This window comes from Trichomonas vaginalis, chromosome III (genome assembly GCF_026262505.1).
Source record: "Trichomonas vaginalis G3 chromosome III, whole genome shotgun sequence".
Taxonomy (NCBI): Eukaryota; Parabasalia; order Trichomonadida; family Trichomonadidae; genus Trichomonas; species Trichomonas vaginalis.
In genome coordinates this window covers 8,556,983-8,578,113 of record NC_067205.1, presented here as the reverse complement: position 1 = coordinate 8,578,113, position 21,131 = coordinate 8,556,983, and the positions used below count along the sequence as shown (strand labels likewise).

Sequence of the window (21,131 nt, the reverse complement as noted above, 5' to 3'; positions counted from 1 at the left end):
CTGGGTCCCAAGCATCTCCAGCAGCATTGAAATAATAGTTTACTTCAGTGTTGAGGTTTGAGAAACCAAAGTCTAAGTCAACTTTGTCTTTGCAAAATTCGGCGAATGACGTTTTATTTGTTCCCTTTACGTCTGTAAGAGTGAATGGGTCTTGTTGGTGCAATGACTAAGTTATTTTGCTTGGAGTAAGTTCGATAGAAATTTTTCCTGCCCAGTTTGGCAAGTATCTTAAAAACCTGAAGATGAGGAAAGATGACAAAGGAACTCTAAGTTTCAGTTTTACTTTAGTGGCAGCATTTCCATCTGAACCAGAAAGGTCAACATAAACTCCTGGAACGTTAGGGTCAAGTCTTCTATTTCTCAATAGTTGCATACTGGTCTGTTTGTTCTCTAGCTTGTGGTTGTACTGAGTTTCTCAAAGCGAACCATTCATAGTTTGCCCATTACTGTTTGAACTAAGTCAGAGTTAGAATATATCTTATATCCCATGAAAACTTCTGGAGCATATTGGTATCCGACATAGAAAATTCCATTGCAACCTTCTTGTCAGACAACTTGGCAGAAGGTTTTATTTCAATGTCTTGTTCCACGTATAAGAATGAGTTGTCAATAGAAATAATATGAAACCTGTCGCAAGCAATATCTACTGTTGTTGAAGAACCTTCTCCAAACTCCTACGTTTCCATAAGAAACAGCAGTTGTATATTCGTAAGTTCCAGGAACTATTTCTGACCTTCTAATGGCGTCGCATTCGTTATACCATTCGGAAACATTTCCATTCATAGCATCCAAAACTGTTGGCGTTATATTCTGAGCGGCGTACATTTCATATGAGTAAAAATATAGAATAGTTGGATTTATATGTCATAATAGAACCCACGTGACCAAGCTTTACTTTCTTCCTGACTGAGTTTTTAACTCTTCTTTTTCCTTCATTGCCCTCTGCTTGAAGTTGTTGCATCTTTGCATTATGTTCATCTAGTATGTTGCAAATTTCCCATGTCCTTTTTGCCTTTTGGCTCTGGTCGCCCATCTCAGGTAACCTATATCCTAGAAAGAGTTTGTCATAGTTTGTATTTGATCTTCGCGTATTGTTTGTATGACTCTTTCCTGAGTTTCCGGTTCAAGCTCTTCAAACAGTGCCTGTCCATATGGAATAAGCTCGTTTCCAAATATATGTTTTTGTAGCCATTCTGGTTTTCTTTCCATGTTACCAACTATATCTTTTGTGAATGGGAAAGCTTCTACCCAATCTTTCAGTCTTGCGTCGTTTATTTCTGTAGTTGGTTTTATTTTGTCAAGGAACATGTTTTTCAATACTAAACATTTCATTTGGTACTGTCCATTTGAGTTTTCTTAAATATTATCCTTCTCGGTTCATTGTCTGCAAGTAAGTTTTTATGACATTTTGTAAACTTTCGTTTGCAAGGTCATGTACAATAGGTTCTCTTCCTTCGCTCTCCCTAACTTTCTTTCTAAACTCTTCACCAAATATACCATCTCTATGGTTCTGTGTAGTTCTTTGAGATAAATGTTTTAGAACGTCAGGTGTTATTTCCATCAGCCATGTTCATTTCATACTGGTCCAAAATATCTGCATGTTCATATCTTTCAATGGCATTAAAGCCGCGCTTAAAATACCAGCTATATCTGGTTCACCATTGACTTCCATTGCGTCTACAACTCTTGGAATTGAGGTTGTAAGTTTATGAACCACCTATCCGGGTTAGCTTTTGACCCCATCTCATTGTAGTTCCATCGTCTGCAGAAACAAAAGTAGGTTTGTTTCCATCTTGGTTAGGTTCTGAATGAACTTTAAACAATGTTTCATTTCTATATGTTTTCTTGAAATTTAACCTTTTATTTCACCGATTCATCCGAAGATTGAACGTTAAATGCTCGTAAGTAAAAAAGGTTGTTGTATTTGTGTACATTTTTTTCAGTTCTTCCATTCTATGCTGAATATTTTCATCTGGTGTTGGAGTCTTTTGTATGTCGGCAAAACATTTTTCGATATTCTTCTACTATGTCAGCCGAATCTTTCTTAGACTCTTGGAAAGATTCCATATTCACCTCATGCTCTTGTTGGGGTCAAGATTTTTTCGGCTGTTCCAAATCTTCATCTAGTTCTGTGAAGTTAGTTTCCAAAGGAGTGACTTGTTCGTTTCCTTCAGGCTCTTCTAGCTGTTGTTGCTGAACTATTTCTTCCATGTCTGGTTGTATCTGAACTATTTCTTCCTGTGGAGTTTCTTGTACCTCATCTGCTGGCATTTCATATATTCCGAGACCGTTTTTAACAATTTCCCTATCTACGTCATCCGCATTCATAAGCTTTTGTTCTTTCGTTCCGTCTCTATTTTTTACGCGTTTCATGACGAAAGTTGAATTGTCATTTAGCTCTGACATCAAATATCTCGGAGTAAATTCATCCATGTCATTTGGATGATATGCCTATTAAATCATATCCCTTAGCGAGCTTGTATTTTCCAGGTTTGAGATTATATCCGTTTTGGTGCTGAGCCATAAAGCTAAATAGGTTCGGGTCAGTATTTCCATCCTTGAACTTTCCAATAGCTTCTTTATATCTGTCACTAAAGTCAACAGTATCTGGGAAACCACACTCTTCTTAAGCATTTTTAAGAATTCTTGGTTTCCTTGTTCTCTACTTCTTTTATGTCCTTGCTCTGTTTGTGGTTGTTGTGGTGCAGTGTTTTGAACTGTTGGTTGTGGTGCAGTGTTTTGAACTGTTGGTTGTGGTGCAGTGTTTTGAACTGTTGGTTGTGGAGGTGGTTGTTGTGCAGGGTTTTGAACTGTTGTTGTTGTTTGTTGGTTTGGGCATGCCTGTGTCTGTGTCCATGTGACGATGTAAATGTTCTAGGTAGTCCTGGTGCAGGTGCTTCTCTTGGAGGGTTTGGTGGTATATAAGTTCCACCAGCTGGCACATATGTTCCATCTGCAGCGTAATGTCCTACCTGACTTTTCGTTCTTAAGAAAGCATTTACTAGGTCTGTTTTGGTCTGTTGTAACTCTTTTTCTTGACTTTTCACAACAGTTGCTCTAACGGCGTCATAGGCACTTTGAACTGCCTGTCTCGTTGCTGCATCTGTTATTTTCGTCATATTTTGTGCTACTCTTTTAACTCTTTGTCGAAACCTTCAGACTTCAGTTTCTTTCCAGATGAGAAGTCGTTCACTTGTTTCACCTTACTATGAAGAGCTTCGAAGGCGTTCTTAAAGTCAGCATTTGTTAAAGCTTCATTTGAACTGTCTTTCATCCGCTTGTATTTTTGTCCTTATTGACCCTATGAGTTGGGCTGCTTTAGCGTTGGCTTGGCATCTAACCAGTCATTGTTAGCTTTTATATATTCTGCGCTTTTCATTGCCTTTTGCATAGCCGCGTCGTTATTTTTACTTTCTTGTGCTAAGTTTTCATACTGTACGGTTTGGTTTTGCAACTGTAAAAGTTTTCTGCCTTTACATTTGCTTCAACTTCTTTTTATACTCATCGCTATCCATATATGTCTTCAGGGCTTTTTGTTTTATTTCTTCATCTTTCAGTATTTTATATTGAGTAGTATGGTTTTTCAAATTTATGACATCTTGTTCCATTTTTGCTACTTCTGTTGCTTTTTCTGACACTTTTTTTCGCATATTCCTCTGTACTTAGTTCTTTCAGTTGTTCTTCTTTCTTCTTTTTCTCTACGTTTAACTCATTGAGTTTCTTTGTGTGTCTGTCATATTCTAGTTTCTTTTCGTTTTCACTTATTTGTTTCTGTATGTCTATGTTTGACTTTTTGACATCTGTTATTTGATTTTGAGTGAACTCAAATTCATTTGACTTTGAGGGTTATAGGCTGTTCCGTCTGCAGCTCCACCATAGCCTGCCATTTTCGCTAAAAGTGCCGCTCTTAAACCTCCACTCTGTGCACCAAGAACTCGGTTTAAAAGCATAGGATTGCTTGACATTTGTTGCAACATAGTGGGTCATTCAGCATTTGTTGTTGCAACTGTTGTTGTGTGTCAGTTTTACTATTGGATGTTTCAATGCTCTCTTCCTCTTACGTATATTCTTACGTAGCTTACGTGGCATTTTAAGTGAAGTTAAAAAGCGGTTTTTGACAGATGTTTATATGACACTTTTTGTTCAGCACAAAAAACTACTCGGTCAAAGTGTTGTCAGTTTTGTAAAATAACCGTCCTATCTCATTCTATAAGGGGGAAAGTCTTCTCAAAGTATACTTCCTTGGAACGCCTGTAACTTTTCCTGTAGCGACGATAGACCCTTACTTGTCCGGACAAAGCTGTACTATTTTGAGTGCTCTACAAAAAAGTCAACGGCTACGACTCTCAAAAACCGTTGTGTAAAAAGTTTTACCGTTGGACAAAAAAGTATATATAGAAAACAAAAAACGTTTATAGTTCATTCAATATTTGAGATGGAACGGTTTGCCAACGGTAACTATTAAATAAAATAAAAAAATAGAGGGGGTTACCGTTGACGAAAACGGTTTATTTTAAACTTTTCTATGAGTAGTCCGAAAAAAACAGTTTATTTTTGTCTAATGGAAGCCAACATTAACAATTCTCAACCGCTAACCAAAGCCAAAGCCCACAACCTCCAAGAACTGGCACAGCTGTTAGAATAACCGCCAAAAAGTCTAACAGCGAATTAAGAGAAATTCTTCAACAAATTTGCTCTAAATATCTCAAAGACGCCGAAGAAAACACACAACCAGACGCTATATACAATACTCAGTTCTGTGAAGTTCTGAACAAAGCAATTGCTAGTTCAATTGAACTTACTAAGACAATTCCAAGTCCAATTGAGCTTAGCGATGTCTTAGTTCAGTATTTTCCAACATTTACTAAGCTTATAATGTTGAGAACTTTATACCAAGTTCGTCAAAATCTTCCTCGTAACATCCAACGGTCATTCGACAAGACAATTGCCGAATTCCAAGTCTTTAGTTACGGATATGACCAAGATGAATACGTTGACGAGTTCGGAGACAACTGTACAAAATGGTTTGAATGCTATACGACAACACAATTTGAATTCGACTTTCTCGAATTCAACGCAGCAACCATTTATATCATTGCTCTTTACCTTTCCGAACAACAACAAGACCTCGCAGATGGAGATGTTGTTACTGTCGTCATGGAAACTCCTGAACAATTCGGAAAAAAGAAGTCTCTAATTGCCAAATTTGTTCCAGGACATCAGCTTTTCCAACGCACAGAAGTCTTCTGTATTCCTGGAACTAAGTTCTTTGTCAAGAGCGAACTCAAACAAAGATATAATGTGTCATTCAATTACACATTATATAATGTTTTCGACCCAGAAGAAGACTTCTTCCCAGAAGCAATGGAAGAGGAAGAAGAAGAGAAACACGAAGAAGAGAAACACGAAGAGTCCTCCGAATTCACACCAGAAGACTAACAATTTTCCGAATAAAAACCTCATTTTATACTAAACATCTTCGGGGCTAGAAGGGGCGCAGCCCCTGGAAGCCCCATTACCTTTTTTTTTTTTTTTTTTTTTTTTTTTTTTTTTAGTTGTAGTATTATCTTTTGAAAACGGCGTTATTATTTTTTATCGAAGATATCTAACTCTTGAAGATAGTTAAACGCTTCTTGAATGATGCAGCAAGGATGGATATGAAGTTCTATTTCTATATTAATGCGTTTACCTTGAATATATCTATTTGGAGGCGCAATAGTTTAGAAAGAATACCCCTAGGAAATATTTTTTTCTAACCAAAATACCTTTTTTTTAACTTATAAAAATTATAAGACTAATGTAGCGCAATATATAAAATTTTTGATAAAGAGACAATATACAAAAAAATCAAACAATATGGTTATCATTTCCCAATCAACCCATCTTAGCGACATAAGCGAAGGATAACTGCGACTTCGAACAGCAGAATAAGCACCTTCTGCTAATTGCCGTTATTCTTCTCTGTCTACTAGAAAACTGAGAAGCTTTGTCTAAATCCTCAGCGATCTAGTAGAAACTAAAGGTTGTGGGGGTACTAATATAAAATCAGTGCCCCACAGCCTTTATGTTCTTAGAAAAAAAAAAGAGAAAACCTGCTCGCAATTGTTCCGCATTGTTAGCAAGTTTTCTCTTTTCAAGGGAGGAATTGCTCCTTATGAGGTACACAGTATGAACATATACCTCATAAAGAGCAATTCCTTCTAGATAGTTGGGAAACTTTTAAAGTATAATAAAATACTTTACGAGTCCGTCACTTTTACGGATGTGTCACTTTTTTATAAAATGTCCGTCACTCAAATTGTTTAATCTTATATATCTTTCTCAATAAATTGTGGAGAGAGAAGGAGGTTTCCTTCAAACAAATTAACTGTTTTCTTAATGTTTAAATGAATGGCAGAAACTTTGTTGACAAATTAAAACAATAATCCAATATATCCAAATTTTATAAGATAAAAAAAAAATTTAAAATTAAAAGAAAAAATCAACAAAAAATTACTTCATCAAAAGAAGTCATCACTATCATCAATATAGTAGTAAGGTTCGTCATCATCCGATGTTGCATCCATGCCACCATCTGAATAGTTATACGTCCAATGAGATTGATAAGAGTTTTGTTTAGCTCCAAGTTGTAAAAGAAGTTGATAAATTTCTTTATTGTTATGGTGAGATGCATAAGATATCGCAGAATTTCCGTTTGGTTCGGTCTTATTCAGATCTGGATTAAATTTAAGAATAATTTTAATCAATTCAGAGTCTTTGCATGTGTGTTTATTATAAAGTGCTTCCATGGGAGGTGTTCTACCGTTACAATTTTGGCAATTTATATCAAATCCTGATTTCATCAGAAACTCGATTGACTTTTCTATTAATTCATAATTAATCTCAAAGTAATCATAGTCATCAAAATCATCACTGTAATCATATTCATTGTAATACACTATCTGTATTACTTTTTATATTAAAATCTGTGATTTCATTTTTCAATATTTCTACAATTTCTTCATTGTAGTAATATATGATTTCGAATAACAATGGATTAGTAAATGGTAATATATTTCCAGGAATTATATTATGCTTATGTTGCGAGATTATTTTGACCATCTCAACTCTTCGAAGTCTAATTGCAAGGACCAATGTATTAAAAGGTACTGTATCAACTGTCTGTAATAGTTCTATAAATATCTCAATTAAGTTTGATAATACTGCTTGGTTAAGGCATAATGTTTTGTCAGCATCACTTTTTGTGAATTCGCTAACATATCTCTTAGAAATTTCTTTATTTTTTTGCTTGATTGCTTCTTCCAAAACAGTATTATCATTGAGATAGTAATTGATGAAATCCAATAAATCAATGTTATCTTTGGCAATACAATATCTAATTGTATTCTGTATTGGATACTTATAATCTACTTTAAATGGTGTGAAATCCTTGTTTCTTTGTTTCAGATCAATAGAAGATAACAGATCTTCATAATATTTAATATCATATTTTGATAAAATATTCATTAAAGCAGGGATTCATTGATAGCATGTCATAACATTAATACCTTTTGAGATAAGAAATCTTGTCAATTTGATTGAAAATTTTTGGATAACAAATATTAGTAATGGCATTCCATTGATCACTAGATTATCCATGCTTTGCAATTTGTCAAAAAGCTCCATAAGAACAAATTCATTAGGATTGTGATCATTTAATAATTTAATAACTGAACTCTGTATTGATTCTTGATCAAATTTTGAATTGTCAAGCAGTAATTTCATTAAATCTGGGTTTCCGTATGCAAATGATAGTGCTGACAATTCATTCATATCAATACCTAAACCAATCAAAGTTTCATTAAATTGATATAAGAATTTATCTCTGCTATCAAAATAAAAGTTATTTTGATTTCCTTTCATGACTTGTTCATAAAGCTCTTTCAAATTTATTTGATAGATTTGTCTCTTTGAAATTAATGCTGATATTATATCATTGGACATTGTTTTAATGGCAAAATTAAGTATGGTTTGATATTTGCATGCAAATTCTTTATCAATCAATTCAACAATTAATTTTATCCAAAATTCACTAATATTTCTATATCCATAGATATACATTTGTTCATTCAAAGCATTGATAATGTTCTCTATAAGCATTGATCGATTCTTTATATTGTTAATTTTTCCTGAATCAAGCAAAACTTTAACAATTGGAAATGATTTCTGATTTATTGCTTCTGCAAAAAGATCAATAGGAACTTGATCCATGAATGACATGAGATACTTTGCTAATTCGACGGAATTGAATTTAATTGAACTGAATAATGCAGTTTGGATCATTTTTGTGTTAATATTATCACTTTTGATAATGCAACCTTTTTCGAGAAGCAATTCTGCAACTTTTAATTTGCCAATTTGAATAGCATATGTCAAGGCGGGGATTCCATTAATTGAGAAATCTCCATTTGGAATATTTTGAATGATTTTTATTTCAATTTTTGTTGTAACTTGAGATTTACATTTAAATAAATATTGAAGTGATTCAAATAAATCTTTTTCTTTGAAATAATTTGAATCAATTAATGGCTCTAGTACTTTATATCTTTGATATTTGCATGCAATTAACATTGGTGATGATGATTTGAAATCTAAATTGATATTTTTTGATTTTAGAACATGAATGAAGTGTTTGAGATATTCATTCTTATTGAATTCTATCATAAATTTTGTGTATAATTGTTCAATGTTGATGCAATTCAAATATCCCTTTTCAACTAAAATATCTAATGTTTCATTAGATTGTAATTTAAGTGCCATATTTATAATGTTTTCATCAGATTTCTTCTTGAAATCCAATTCTTTATAACTTTGAAGGAGTAAAATGAAAATTTCTATATCACCTGTCTTATAGGCATCAATAAATATTGATAAATGATTATTCATTTTGAAATCGTGATCTAAAATAACTCTGACTTTCTCATAAGAATGATTTATAACTGCATAATACAGCATTGGATGCCCATGTTTTGGTTCATTGAAATATCCAGGATACTTGTCTAATAATACTTCTAGAGTACTTTCGCTGAAACGAGTAATCATTTTTTCTCTTAATACTTGGTTTTCATGGATTCCTTTGATATCTAATCCATGACGAATCAACATCGTCATTATTTCATCAGTTCCTGTATTCAAGGCATACAGAAGAGATTCTTTTCCAAATTGATCTTTTCCATTGATATCCACACCAAGATCCAGCAAGTACTGAATAATTTTGTACGATTGAGATTCAAGAGCATAAATAATTAATGATTTTTTGTTATTAATCTTGTCGTTAATGTTGGCTCCGTTATTAATAAGATAATCCACTAATTCGAAGCATTTCCTCTTTATTGAAAGTATTAATAATGATTCTTCATATGTGTTATTTGATTTATTCATTTTGCAAATCATGGTTGTATTTGCATTTGCACCAAGTTCTAATAAGATTTTCGCCTTTTGAGGTTCGATTTCATTGATCTTTTCAATTAAAAATTTATCAAGATCGGACTTTGCAAGTGCTGAGCAATATAATTTAAAAATATCCAATTTTGATCTTAATATTGTGTTTTGATTCATTTGGAAATGTATTTTTGCACCTTTTTTAAATAGGAATTCAAATATCTTCTGACTTCCTTGTTTCATTGCTTCAAGTAACATATAATTTTGGTTGAATTGATATAATAAGTGATTGTTGAAAAATTTTTCGAATGTTTGATAACAATCCAATCTTATAATGCTACTGAGTTGGTAATTATTAATGCTATAACTGTTTTCAACAAGAAAATCAATTGTCTTGAAATCATCAGATTGTAATATAGATTGAAATTCCCTATCATTAATTAAATTACCGTTTTGGAGTGATATTTTCGCCAAATCAAATAATTCCATATTCATTAACAAATCAAGATTGTTTCCTATATTATTGTAAATGCAATAGCAAAATGCTTTAATGTTCAATGAACCAAGACAAAAAGTTGGATCTAATTCTTTCGTTTCGTAATTTGATAATATCCAATCTGCAATTTCATTTCTATGAAACTCTATTGCTGTATCCAAATAATCTCCAAAATCATGTCCTGATTCGTGTAAAATATTGATGATTTCAATATTTCCCGTTATGACTGCCAGTTTACATGTATCATTAGTTTCTTTCACTCAATTCAGTATCAAAAATCGGAAAATATCGATGTTTTCGCTTAATACAACACAATCTATAAGTGAATAAAAGCCATATTCCATTTGAAAATTCTTTTTTTCCAGAAAGAATGATTTGAATTTATCTACATCATTATTTGTAATCATTGATATTACATCATGTCCATTATGATAACGATTCTCGAACAGGCTGTAGAGATAAACGTCAGAAGATCCATATTTTACGAATTTAGATTCAGAGTCAAAAAACTTTGAATTTGTTAAGAATTTACGGAAAAAGTTGAGAGTTATCATTAGTTGCTTGCCATTGGAAGGTAAATAATCATTTTCATGAGATACAATATTAAAATTACCTTGAAAAATTTGTTCCCAAATAGCTTCCGAAATATTATAAAATTTTAGCATTGATGATGGGATTTCACATGTAGATATATCATATGCTTTCATGCCATCTTAGCATTGGAGACAAGTAAACGATCAAAAAATCATGTCTTATAAATCGACAAGATTGAAAGCTTGCAAAATAATTCATATTTCCTATTAGATAATTGAGTTCAATGTGAATCATTTCTAATTTTGTCAGAAACATTGTTTTTAATTTGTCATCCTTTAAAATTATTTAATTTTACATCAAGTTAATTCATATACGAAATAATGCTTTAATGATTTGATAAATTCAAAAAGTATCAATAATTTTGAATGATTCAAAAAAAAAATTGATAAAAACATTAAAGCTCAATCAAAAACCATGAAAAATTAAATGTTTGGGCCAATATTAAAAATAATTTTAAAAAATTATAATTAAAATTTAATAATCATGCCAATACGAATCTTCATCACTATCATCAATATAATATATGTCATCATCTGATTCATCGTAATCTGAAATTCCAGGCACATGAGAGAAATCAACATCATTTGCATTATGAATGAGGAGTAATTTTCTAACAGAGGAACTTTCGTAATATTTAGCATAGGATAGAGCAGTATTATTATAAATATCAACTTTATTGACATCTGGTTTAAAGTGAAGGATTGTTTTAATCAAATCAGCATTATAGTTTGTAAGATGATAAAAGCATGCATAAATAAGTGGAGTCCTTTTATTATCATCTTCAATATCAATATTGAAACCTGATTTCATAAGAAACTCAATAGCTTTTTCGATGTTCGCAATTTTTTTCATATAGAACAAAACTGGTTTTTCTGGTGTAAAATCGCCAACAATTCGTGGGTTATAATCATACATATAAATCAGATAATGCAATGCACTCATTCCATTTTGAATTTTTATGTTGAAATCTTCTATATCATCTTTAATAATATTTGCGATATCTTCGTCGAAGTTGGTGATTAATTTGAAAAGTAATGGTGTTGTTGTATATTCATTTCTTTGAACTTCATATGCATCAGAAGGTTTTGTTTCATGACTATGATTTTTGATAAGTTTAACAATTTCTACATTTTCATTCCAGATTGCATCCACCAGGATTTCGTAAGGAACGATAGTAACACTCTTTAAAATTTCACCAAAAATTTGATGCGATTCTTCATCTAAAGCATGACTCAAATAATCAGTTAATTCCTTTTGATCTGAAATTTCCATTTTGTTGAAATAATGATAAAATATCTCATAATTTGTTTGCTTTATTAGTATATTAATAAAGTCATTTTGATTAATATTGATGTAATATAATATGTAGTCAATCAATTTAATGTTATTTCTCTTAATTCCCATATTAATTGCATTAACAATTTTGGAATATAAATTGCATTCAATCGGTTTGAATTTTTCATTTCTTTGATCGAGGTCAATTTTTTCAATTATGCTATTATAGAAATATTCATTATCATCTCTTGATAATAAATATATAATTGCTGGAACCCCTTGATAAGATTGATTGAAGTCAATACCTTTTGACAAGTAATGACATAAGGCATTATATGAAGATTTCAAACACATTTTGATAAAAAATGGCATTTCTTCTTCATAAAAATTATAATTAGTAATTTTTTCGATAATTGTAATTAAAAGATCATCACGCAGATAACTTGAATCTAGAGCATGCATAATTGCTTTATGTAACGTTTTTTCGCTGAAGTTTGATCTCTTGGATAGCAATTCCATTAAATGCAGGTTATATTTCGAAATCTCGAACACATTTTCTTGTTCAAAATCCAAATCAATTCTGTAATCCAGAAGCATTTTATTAAAATCTTCTATAAAGTTATCCCCATATTGTGAATAATATGAAGTATATTCTATATTTTGATTTGTCATAACTCTCTTATAGAGTTGATAAATATCAATGCCATATTCATCACGCTTCTTAATCAAGAACTCGAGAATCTTAATGGATCTGAATTTGCAGGCATAATCAATTATTTTTGATTGGTCTCCTATGAATCCTTTTTCAAGAAGTTTTAGGAGAATATTAACTCGATCATCATCAAAATAAAGCATCGGAATTTTTTTCATCATTGAACAATATTTCAATAAATGACGAAATATTTTCTTTGATGCTGGACAATATAATAGAAAGCGGAATTTCTGGAGTGGCATCTAATAAATAATTTAAAATTTCTTTTGATTTCTCCTTAATAGATTTGAGTAACCACTTCCCAATAATGTCATTACTTTCAAAAACAATCGGAGAGCCAATATTGAAAAGATATTCAGCCGCAGGAATTGATATTGCTTCGACTTCATTTTCTAGAATTTGTTGTGCCATTTGATGGATTACAATGGGCTGCACTTTTGAAACAATCTGATTTAGGACTTGTAAAATATCTGGATTATCATTCTTCCATTTAAATCTGGTCAAATAATAAATAGCTTCTGATAAATCCTTTTCCCTATATAGTTTATTATCAATAAGAAATGGTATTATTGAAATTGCTCTATATTTGCATGCAATTATTAAGGGAGACGTTTTTCTGAAATGTAAAATCATATTTCTTTCATTAATCAGTTGGAAGTAATGCCTGAAAAATTCTTCATTTTTTCTATGCTGAGCTAATTGAACAAATATTTTTTCGGGACTATTGTACTTGAAAAGACCTTTCTCAATTAATAAATCCAATAAATTAGAATCATTACTCCTTATTATAATGCTAATTATGTACTTTAAGAAATTTTTGATCTGACTTAGATCATTAACACAACATAAAAGCAGATGATCATTGTAATTATCATGGCGAGTTCTAAATGACTTAATTAAATAATTGCCATAGAAATCAGCGAATCCAACATGTTTTTCAATAACTGATCTCAATATTTGTGAACTGAAACATGTCTCCATTATTGCATCATAATCAGATTTGATGATCTCCATTCCATGCTTTAACATTAACTGCATGATATCTACTGATCTAGTAGCCAATACATAATCAATTGATTTTTTGCCATTTTTGTCTTCTCCATTAACATTGATGCCATGATCAATCAAATATTGAATAATTTCCAAATCGCAAGTTTCAATGACATAAATAATTAATGGTTTTGGATTTTGAATTTCAAGATTAATCTTTGCTCCGTGTTCGATTATATATTTAATTAAATCTAATTTTCTCCTTTTAACAGCACTCATTAAAATAGATTCTTCATATGGTTCAGAATATGATGTTATGTAATTAAGATATTCGTAATGAGCCATACCAACGGCATTTATATTTGAACCTAACTCAATCAGAATTTCAATTTGTTGAACTGTGTTGCAATAAAACATTGCTTGATTTAATTCTGTTTGCGAATATTTTGAAAATGCCAATCTAAGAAGATTGATTGGTATGGAATCCAAATATGATTTGTTTCGAGAGATGTCAAGTTTTTCTCCATGTAATAACAAAAATTCCAAAATTTTGAACGATTTATATTGAATTGAGTAATTAACTAACTCACCTGGTTTAATTTCTATTAACAATTGATTGCAATAGAATCTTTCAAATATTTTAATTGAATTAGTTTTAAAAATATAACAAGCTAGATAATCCCCTATTTGATACTTGTTTTCAATTAATAAATCAACAATTAATTCGTTATCAAGGTCAAGTTTATCCAAAAAATGACGTGGATCCGTATTTAAACAATAGAACTTGATATCGGGAAATGCCTGGTAATATTTCAGCTGAGTTATTACATCTATAGAACCTGAGATTTCATTTTTGAAACAGAAAGATAAAGCTTTAATATTTAAGCTTTCAGCACATACAAAAGGATTGATGGAAATTAATGGATAGTTCATTAAAATCCAATCTGCCATTTCATTTTGATGATATTGAATAGCAGTTTGAAAATGATCAACAAATTCATAGCCGAGTTCATATAATATCTCTACAATTTCGATGTTTCCTGTTATAATAGCAAGTTTGCATGTTTGTTCTGTAATTTGGAAACCATTGAGTTTCAGAAATCTAAAAATTTCTTCATTTCCTTTGATTGCAGCACAATCAATTAATGGATAATAGTTATCATTACCATATTCCAAAACTTTATTATTTTCATTAAATAAGCCCTTAAATTCTTCAAACATATCGTTATCAATCATATCTAATGCTTTGAGATAGATATTTTTGTATTCTTCCGTTGATTGGAATTTATCTTTCAAATATTTCTCTTTTGTTTTTGAAAAAATGTAACTGCATGGCTGAATATTTTTGATATATGCGGATACAATCTTATTAATACTGCCATTAGTTCTTAATTCATCAATATTATCGATAAAGTTTCCTTCAAAAATGCGTTCCCAAATTTTTTCTGAATCATCATATATATCTTGTAATGCAGGTTCAACACCGCAAGAGGAAATATCTGGATATTTGAAACTATCCACATAATACATGTATTTCTTTTAAAAGTGATGTGTCGTATGCAAACTTTCGAATGGTTTACAACCTTCAATTAGATATAATATGAAATAAAGAATATTACACAAAATTTTAATGTCATTAGTATACAGTTCTATTCTAATTGTTGACTTTGTTCCTCTTCTTCAGGACTTGTTGAGATATTGTGCATCAGATTAGGAACAAAGACTTCAATACCGTTAAAAACAGTATTTTAGAACATATTTCAGCTTCAGAAATTCTATGTCCTCAAAACTTGCATCATCTTGTAAAAATTTTTTGAAATTCTGATGTAGGGTGTCTTATTAAAGTCTGGTATTTTAAAGAATTGAAATTCAAATAGGCTTTTAATGCTAAGAAGAAAAGATAGAAATAATGCTTATAACTACAATAATTACACAAAAATTTTATAACAAATATAAAAAATAGCAAAACCACATCTACTCGCATAAGATACTATTGGAATTTTCTTCTTTGCTGTGAGAATCGGCCAAATAAATATGCTTTGAGGATGATTTCGGAAATCTTCCGACCCAGTACTGTTCATTATCCAGTGATACTGTAGCAAGCTTAATTCCTATATCATTGTGTCCTGGAATTACTAAGTTATAAAACTCTATTCCGCTTACGTATTTAGACTTTTTCAATTTTATGAGCATCTTAGGCTGTTGATAAGGATCTGAAACTTGCATTAAAAATGGATCAGAAAATGTCCCTGTTATTGAGTCTTTTTGAATGATTGAAGTCGGGTTCGTGAAATCAATTGTATTTTCGAAGAAAATTTCTTCAATGTCGTGAGAGGTAAATGGTGTGCCATTTTCATCTAAAATTTCCATTCCGTTAAATCCGAACATATCTTTATCACCATAATTTCTCAAAAATTTGAAAGAAATACTGTGAACTCTCCTTATTGGTAATGCACCTAATGAGTCATGAATGGGATGTTTTCGCTGCTGCTCTACAAATATTTGTGAGAGCGTTTGCTTTGTTTTTAAGCTCAACGGTGTATTATGAACTAAGGAAACTTCCGTACCATATTTTAATGGAACTTCCCATGTAATAATTGGTGAATCTCCGAGTGAGATCTTAAAACGGCGTAATGAAGAACTATCATCATATAAAGAATTCCAAATTCTGCAATATCGTGGTTCGCAGCTAGGATCGAAAAAGAATGAAATAACTATGTTGCTTTCAAGATTAGAAATCGGATATGAGAAGAGGTTTTCTCTTGATTTTTTAATCAATTCTCGGTTCGATATGTTATTTAGCATGTTTAGATCGGAAATCTGATCACTTTTTACATAAAGTGGAGAGATCCTTCTCCGTTCTTCGTCTAAAAACCATATTGCTGAACAAGTTATCAAATCTTTGGATCTCCAAGTTTCCAATAACTCTACGTTATATACAAGTTGATCAAGTTCAAGATGTGATGGTAATTGAAAGTCACCTTGTAGCGAAGGAAGCATTAAGGGAATTGATCCAGCAAAACTCCTGTGTTTATGTAGAGATGATAACTTTGTAGAACTAGACGGGTTAACTATTCGATTTTGACGACGCTTTCTAGCAAAGAGACCTGAATTGGAATTTTCCATATGAAATATGATTGAATGAAGTTTGTATTGAATTTATTTTCTGAGATGAGGTAGGAAATTACCTTGATAGAAATGTTGTTAAAAATATTATTATTATTAAAAACCCCTTCGTAACTTTCTATTGAAAAATTGTGATAAAGTTTAATAAATCAAGTTTAATTTTGTTATCTAAACTTATAATGTAAATTAAAATTATTGTTTAATAATGTTGTAAAATTCATTCAAAACGGTCTTGAGTTTAGAAATTTAAATATTTAAAATGCATTATCTTTTTATATGATTTTGTCATCACTCAAAAGTACAAACAAAACTGTCAAAAAAATATCATTCTTAAATTTATTATCTTTCAAAACTGTATTTACGATTTTTAATTGCGGATTTACTTTAGATTGGAATATAAGAACAAATGATATTGTATCATTTGAATTTCAATTCAAAATAAAATACGATATATTCATGAATTATCGTATCATCAAATTTATATATGATTTTTAAAATTTTTTCTAATTTCTCAAAGTTTGATAATTGTCAGATCATTGAACTCAAAAATCAAACTTTTGTTAGATTATATCAATAATTCAATTGTTTATCTTTGGGCTATAAGATTATATGTATTAATCTATAAAACTCATTTTATTTTTGTTTAGATTTGTTTCGAGATATTCGAAAAATAATAGTATGCGATGCACACATCCTATTATTAATCAATTTAACTGTTCCGAAGTTACAATTTAAAAAAAAAATTATATTTCTTTTAAAAATTGATGCAATTTATAAATTAAATAAATCTATTATTTTTATGAATATTTAATGCTATTTAAAAAATAATGTATTCCGAGAAAAATAAATATGTTGCTTTTGTTTATATTTTTATGTGCAATAATATTTTTATTTCCATGATAAAATATAAAATTGTCTTTAAACATTAAAATCAAACAATTGAATTTTCAATTAAATTTTCTAGATAACGCTTTTCTGCTTTGATAGCATAATCCTTTTAAATTCAAATGAAGGAAATGCTGAATGAGAATTAATTTTTGGCAACTTTGAGAAAGATTTTGTGATAGGTTTCACAATAAAATCGCTTTTCTTTGTGTTGCAGCATTGAAGTCGATCAGCAGTTTGATCTGAACAAAAATACCTGTGCATTAATATTTGGTTTATATCAGCCCGATAATAAACATCTGGTTCCAAGCATTGGGCAATTACATCTCTTAGAAGAGGATCTTTAATCAAATCCTCATTATAAAGGCCTTTTAAAATATTATCGCGAATCGATTTTTGATCCAACCCATTGAATGGGTATTTTCCTGTGGCAATAAAGTACATAGTAACTCCCAGAGACCATATATCCGCTTTCATAGGATTAAACTTTTCAATTCCGAAAAGTTCTGGTGCCATGAAATATAAAGTTCCCTTAAATGAGGATATTTGTGATTTTTGATTATCGCAAATAACAGATAGTCCAAAATCAGAAATTTTAATTCTTCCATATTGATCTATTAAAAAATTAGAAGGTTTAATATCGCAATGTGCTATTTGATTTTCGTGACAAACTTTTACACATCGAACAATTGCATCAACATATTTATGAATTAGATCATTTTGTAATAATCTTTCTCTGTCTTGTATGATTTTATTCAAGTCGTTCGAACAATATTCCATTATTAAATAGACGTATGAATTAAATTGAAAATACATATACAAATGAACAATTTTTGGGTTGTCAATGGCCATAAGGCAATCTATTTCTATTTTATTAAAGAATTGTTCAGGAATTTTCTTGAGAGCAAAGTATGTTTTGTATATTGTATGATATACCATATATATTGAAGCGAAACCCCCTTGTGCAATAGATTCGACAACTTCGATGCCGTGAAATTTTAGAAAAGTGATTTCATTGCTCTCCATAATGTAATAAAATCGGTTAATTTTTTTTTCAAAAGAGTTTCAATTTAATTTTAAGGGAATAAAGAAAAGAACTTGGATTTAAATAGTTAGTGTACTTAAAAAATTGTGATAAAATAAAATATTAAGTAATAATATAACGTAAGTAAAAATATAAAACTTATCAATCATAAGATGTGATTAATAATGATTGAATTTTTTTTTTCAAAAGAAACAAATCAAAATATTTGAGGAGAAGAATAAAAATTCAAAAGATGAAAATTTTGAAAATAGTACTTTTTTAATTAGAAATGTAAATGTAGAATATTTTTAATTTGGGTTAAATTTTATTTGACCCAAATTTGGATTAAGAAAATGATATGAGTAAAATCTAAATTGTAATTACAATTTCTGAAATTATTTTTTGAAAGAAATATTTTTTGAGATAACATTCAAATTACGAAGATAGTTGACAATCGAAATAAAAATTGACTCGAGAATTACGATATGAACTGAACATGAATTAGAATTTCTGAGTTAATAACCATCGGAAAGATTTCCATTATAACAAAACTAACGTTAAGAATACACAAAAGAAATAGCAAGGTCATATTAAATATATAAAGTATTTTTCATGAAACCATTTGTTAAAATTAAGAGGATTGCAAAATATTTTTAATAAAACAACAAAGAAATAAAATCTGCTTTAGAACAAAATATAGAACAATAGTAAATCATAACAACATGTTATAAACAGCCAATTCTGTTTTCGAATTTTGAATTTGTTTAAAAAGCATAAATATAAAAACTATAAGAATTATTAAACTAAGAGAACATAAACTTGAAGTAATTAATTAGACTATTGAGTTTGGAAAAATGACATCATTAATAATGGATTAATAGATGAATGTATATGCTAAATGGCGTACAATTTGTATCACAGTATCTTCCTGATTAATTTTTGACATTATTAATTAAATTTTGTTAATTTAAAAGAGAAGCGTCTTTATGTTTCTATATTAGAATTTTGAGTAAACTTCGACTGGTTTTAATAAATGAAGAGTAAAATAGACTGTGTACCTAAAGAATCAAAATAATATATATTTTCAAATTTTGAGAGCCTTTGAAAGTAAAAAAAGAGTTAGCTTTATTTAGATATTTTTTAGCATTATGATAGTAACGATAAAACGATAATAAATTCAATAACTGTTTCAGTAAAGATTTTTCTCTCAATATTTTGAAAAGTTATACAAAAGAGCACGATATTAAAACGGCTCCTATATTGTAAAATTTTTCTATAAAATATTAGCGAAATATATAAATTTTAAAAAATTAAAATATATTTCAATTATCAAATTTTGATAACTTCCAAAATATAGAATAAATAATTTCTCAATTTTATATTTTGTTATATTTGCAAGACGATCACTTCCCAAAAAAATTATCACTCACAGTCACTTTAACCAATAAATTCAAACTCTTATTGATCCTTTTCCTCTAACCTAATAAACTCAATATTCGTCAATAAAATTTTAAGATAAATCTATTGCTTTTACGAGGATTATAAAATAAATATTTAAAATTTTTATAAATTATATGCATTCCGAGCATAAATACTATTGATAATGTTTTTTTTAAGAAAATTATTTTCTTTAGTAAAAAATATATCGGTTTCTTCTTTTCAATGTATTATTAAATATTTTTATTTAAAAAATTAATCATCTCCAAATGCTTGTCATTTCCAAAATAATTTTCAATTATGAATTCAAATCACTTTTGATACAAATACGTTCAGCTCACAACTTTTGTGAAGTTTATTTTTTGTTTTGATTTCTGCGATACGTTGGAATGACCTTCTTTGGCTCAATTTAAATATTCATTTTAAAGATTGAATCAATGAATATTCAGCATCTAATTGGCTATCCAAGAGATCCTTCACTAGAAAAAAATTAATTATTCTACAAAATATAAATTAAACTTTAAATCCGATTAGAAAATATTATTCCCTTCTCTACAATTATAAATTCACTTAATATTTAAATCAAACTTTCGATATTTCTTTTTTCCTAATAAAAATAATTGATAAAAAGCAAAAGCCGGCCATAATTACAAAAAATACTCATTCTATAATTGTATTATTTCTTTTAATTCAAATTATGATAATTCGAGTTCAAATATAAAAATATGAAATCATTATAAACTACTTACGCCAAATTTCAAATTATTTTGTCATATACATTTAATAATTTCCTAATTTATAGTTATTAGAAAAAAATAAAATAAAATAAAATCGCAAAAATTTTTAGGGAAGACAGAAAGTATTTTTAATCCAACAATTGAATTTATTATGTTTTAAATCAGAAAAATGATATTTCTTAAATTTTAAAAAGTATTATTTGAAATTGAACATTTTATCTTAATTTAAAGTGCATTTATCATTTTTAAAATCATTTTTAAATTATTCCTTAGCATGATTTTGGAATTAAACCCTACAATCTCCAATTTTTTTTCATCAAATTTAAAGAATAGTTGCCATATTAATTTCTAAGATCACAGTAAGTGCTAATATTGTTATTGTGTTCACCTTTAGCTTCAGATTATTTGATTCTTTTCAATTTGTTATATTATTAT

The 21,131-nt window shown here is 29.5% G+C and overlaps 8 protein-coding genes and 1 pseudogene across 9 annotated transcripts, besides 2 other annotated features; 1 reads left to right on the top strand and 8 right to left on the bottom strand.

Moving 5' to 3' along the window:
- Positions 1-5,550: part of a mobile genetic element that runs on past the window's edge.
- On the bottom strand, positions 2,200-3,515 carry TVAGG3_0665680 (annotated as a pseudogene). Its single transcript has one exon. A coding segment is annotated over exon 1 (1,316 nt).
- TVAGG3_0665670 (uncharacterized protein) lies at positions 4,876-5,439 on the top strand (the record flags this gene model as incomplete). The annotated part of the gene is made up of 1 exon (XM_001330148.2): positions 4,876-5,439. The coding sequence occupies one exon, from the start codon at positions 4,876-4,878 to the stop codon at positions 5,437-5,439; it is 564 nt and encodes a 187-aa protein (XP_001330183.2).
- A 585-nt stretch (positions 5,551-6,135) lies between the features above and the next one.
- Positions 6,136-6,220: a mobile genetic element.
- Positions 6,221-6,500: 280 nt separating this feature from the next.
- TVAGG3_0665640 (Ankyrin repeat family) lies at positions 6,501-6,788 on the bottom strand (the record flags this gene model as incomplete). Its single annotated transcript, XM_001330149.1, has 1 exon — positions 6,501-6,788. One exon carries the CDS (start codon positions 6,786-6,788, stop codon positions 6,501-6,503), a length of 288 nt encoding a protein of 95 aa, XP_001330184.1.
- Positions 6,789-6,924: 136 nt separating this feature from the next.
- TVAGG3_0665630 (Ankyrin repeat family) lies at positions 6,925-7,506 on the bottom strand (the record flags this gene model as incomplete). Its single annotated transcript, XM_001330150.1, has 1 exon — positions 6,925-7,506. The coding sequence occupies one exon, from the start codon at positions 7,504-7,506 to the stop codon at positions 6,925-6,927; it is 582 nt and encodes a 193-aa protein (XP_001330185.1).
- A 12-nt stretch (positions 7,507-7,518) lies between these two features.
- Positions 7,519-9,678, bottom strand: TVAGG3_0665620 (protein ubiquitination; the record flags this gene model as incomplete). Its single annotated transcript, XM_001330151.1, has 1 exon — positions 7,519-9,678. One exon carries the CDS (start codon positions 9,676-9,678, stop codon positions 7,519-7,521), a length of 2,160 nt encoding a protein of 719 aa, XP_001330186.1.
- Positions 9,679-10,984: 1,306 nt separating this feature from the next.
- On the bottom strand, positions 10,985-11,782 carry TVAGG3_0665610 (Ankyrin repeat family; the record flags this gene model as incomplete). Its single annotated transcript, XM_001330152.1, has 1 exon — positions 10,985-11,782. One exon carries the CDS (start codon positions 11,780-11,782, stop codon positions 10,985-10,987), a length of 798 nt encoding a protein of 265 aa, XP_001330187.1.
- Positions 11,783-12,626: 844 nt separating this feature from the next.
- Positions 12,627-15,017, bottom strand: TVAGG3_0665600 (spectrin binding; the record flags this gene model as incomplete). Its single annotated transcript, XM_001330153.1, has 1 exon — positions 12,627-15,017. One exon carries the CDS (start codon positions 15,015-15,017, stop codon positions 12,627-12,629), a length of 2,391 nt encoding a protein of 796 aa, XP_001330188.1.
- Positions 15,018-15,461: 444 nt separating this feature from the next.
- TVAGG3_0665590 (uncharacterized protein) lies at positions 15,462-16,487 on the bottom strand (the record flags this gene model as incomplete). The annotated part of the gene is made up of 1 exon (XM_001330154.1): positions 15,462-16,487. The coding sequence occupies one exon, from the start codon at positions 16,485-16,487 to the stop codon at positions 15,462-15,464; it is 1,026 nt and encodes a 341-aa protein (XP_001330189.1).
- Positions 16,488-17,573: 1,086 nt separating this feature from the next.
- On the bottom strand, positions 17,574-18,014 carry TVAGG3_0665580 (protein serine/threonine kinase protein; the record flags this gene model as incomplete). Its single annotated transcript, XM_001330155.1, has 1 exon — positions 17,574-18,014. The coding sequence occupies one exon, from the start codon at positions 18,012-18,014 to the stop codon at positions 17,574-17,576; it is 441 nt and encodes a 146-aa protein (XP_001330190.1).
- Between the last annotated feature and the right edge of the window lie 3,117 nt (positions 18,015-21,131).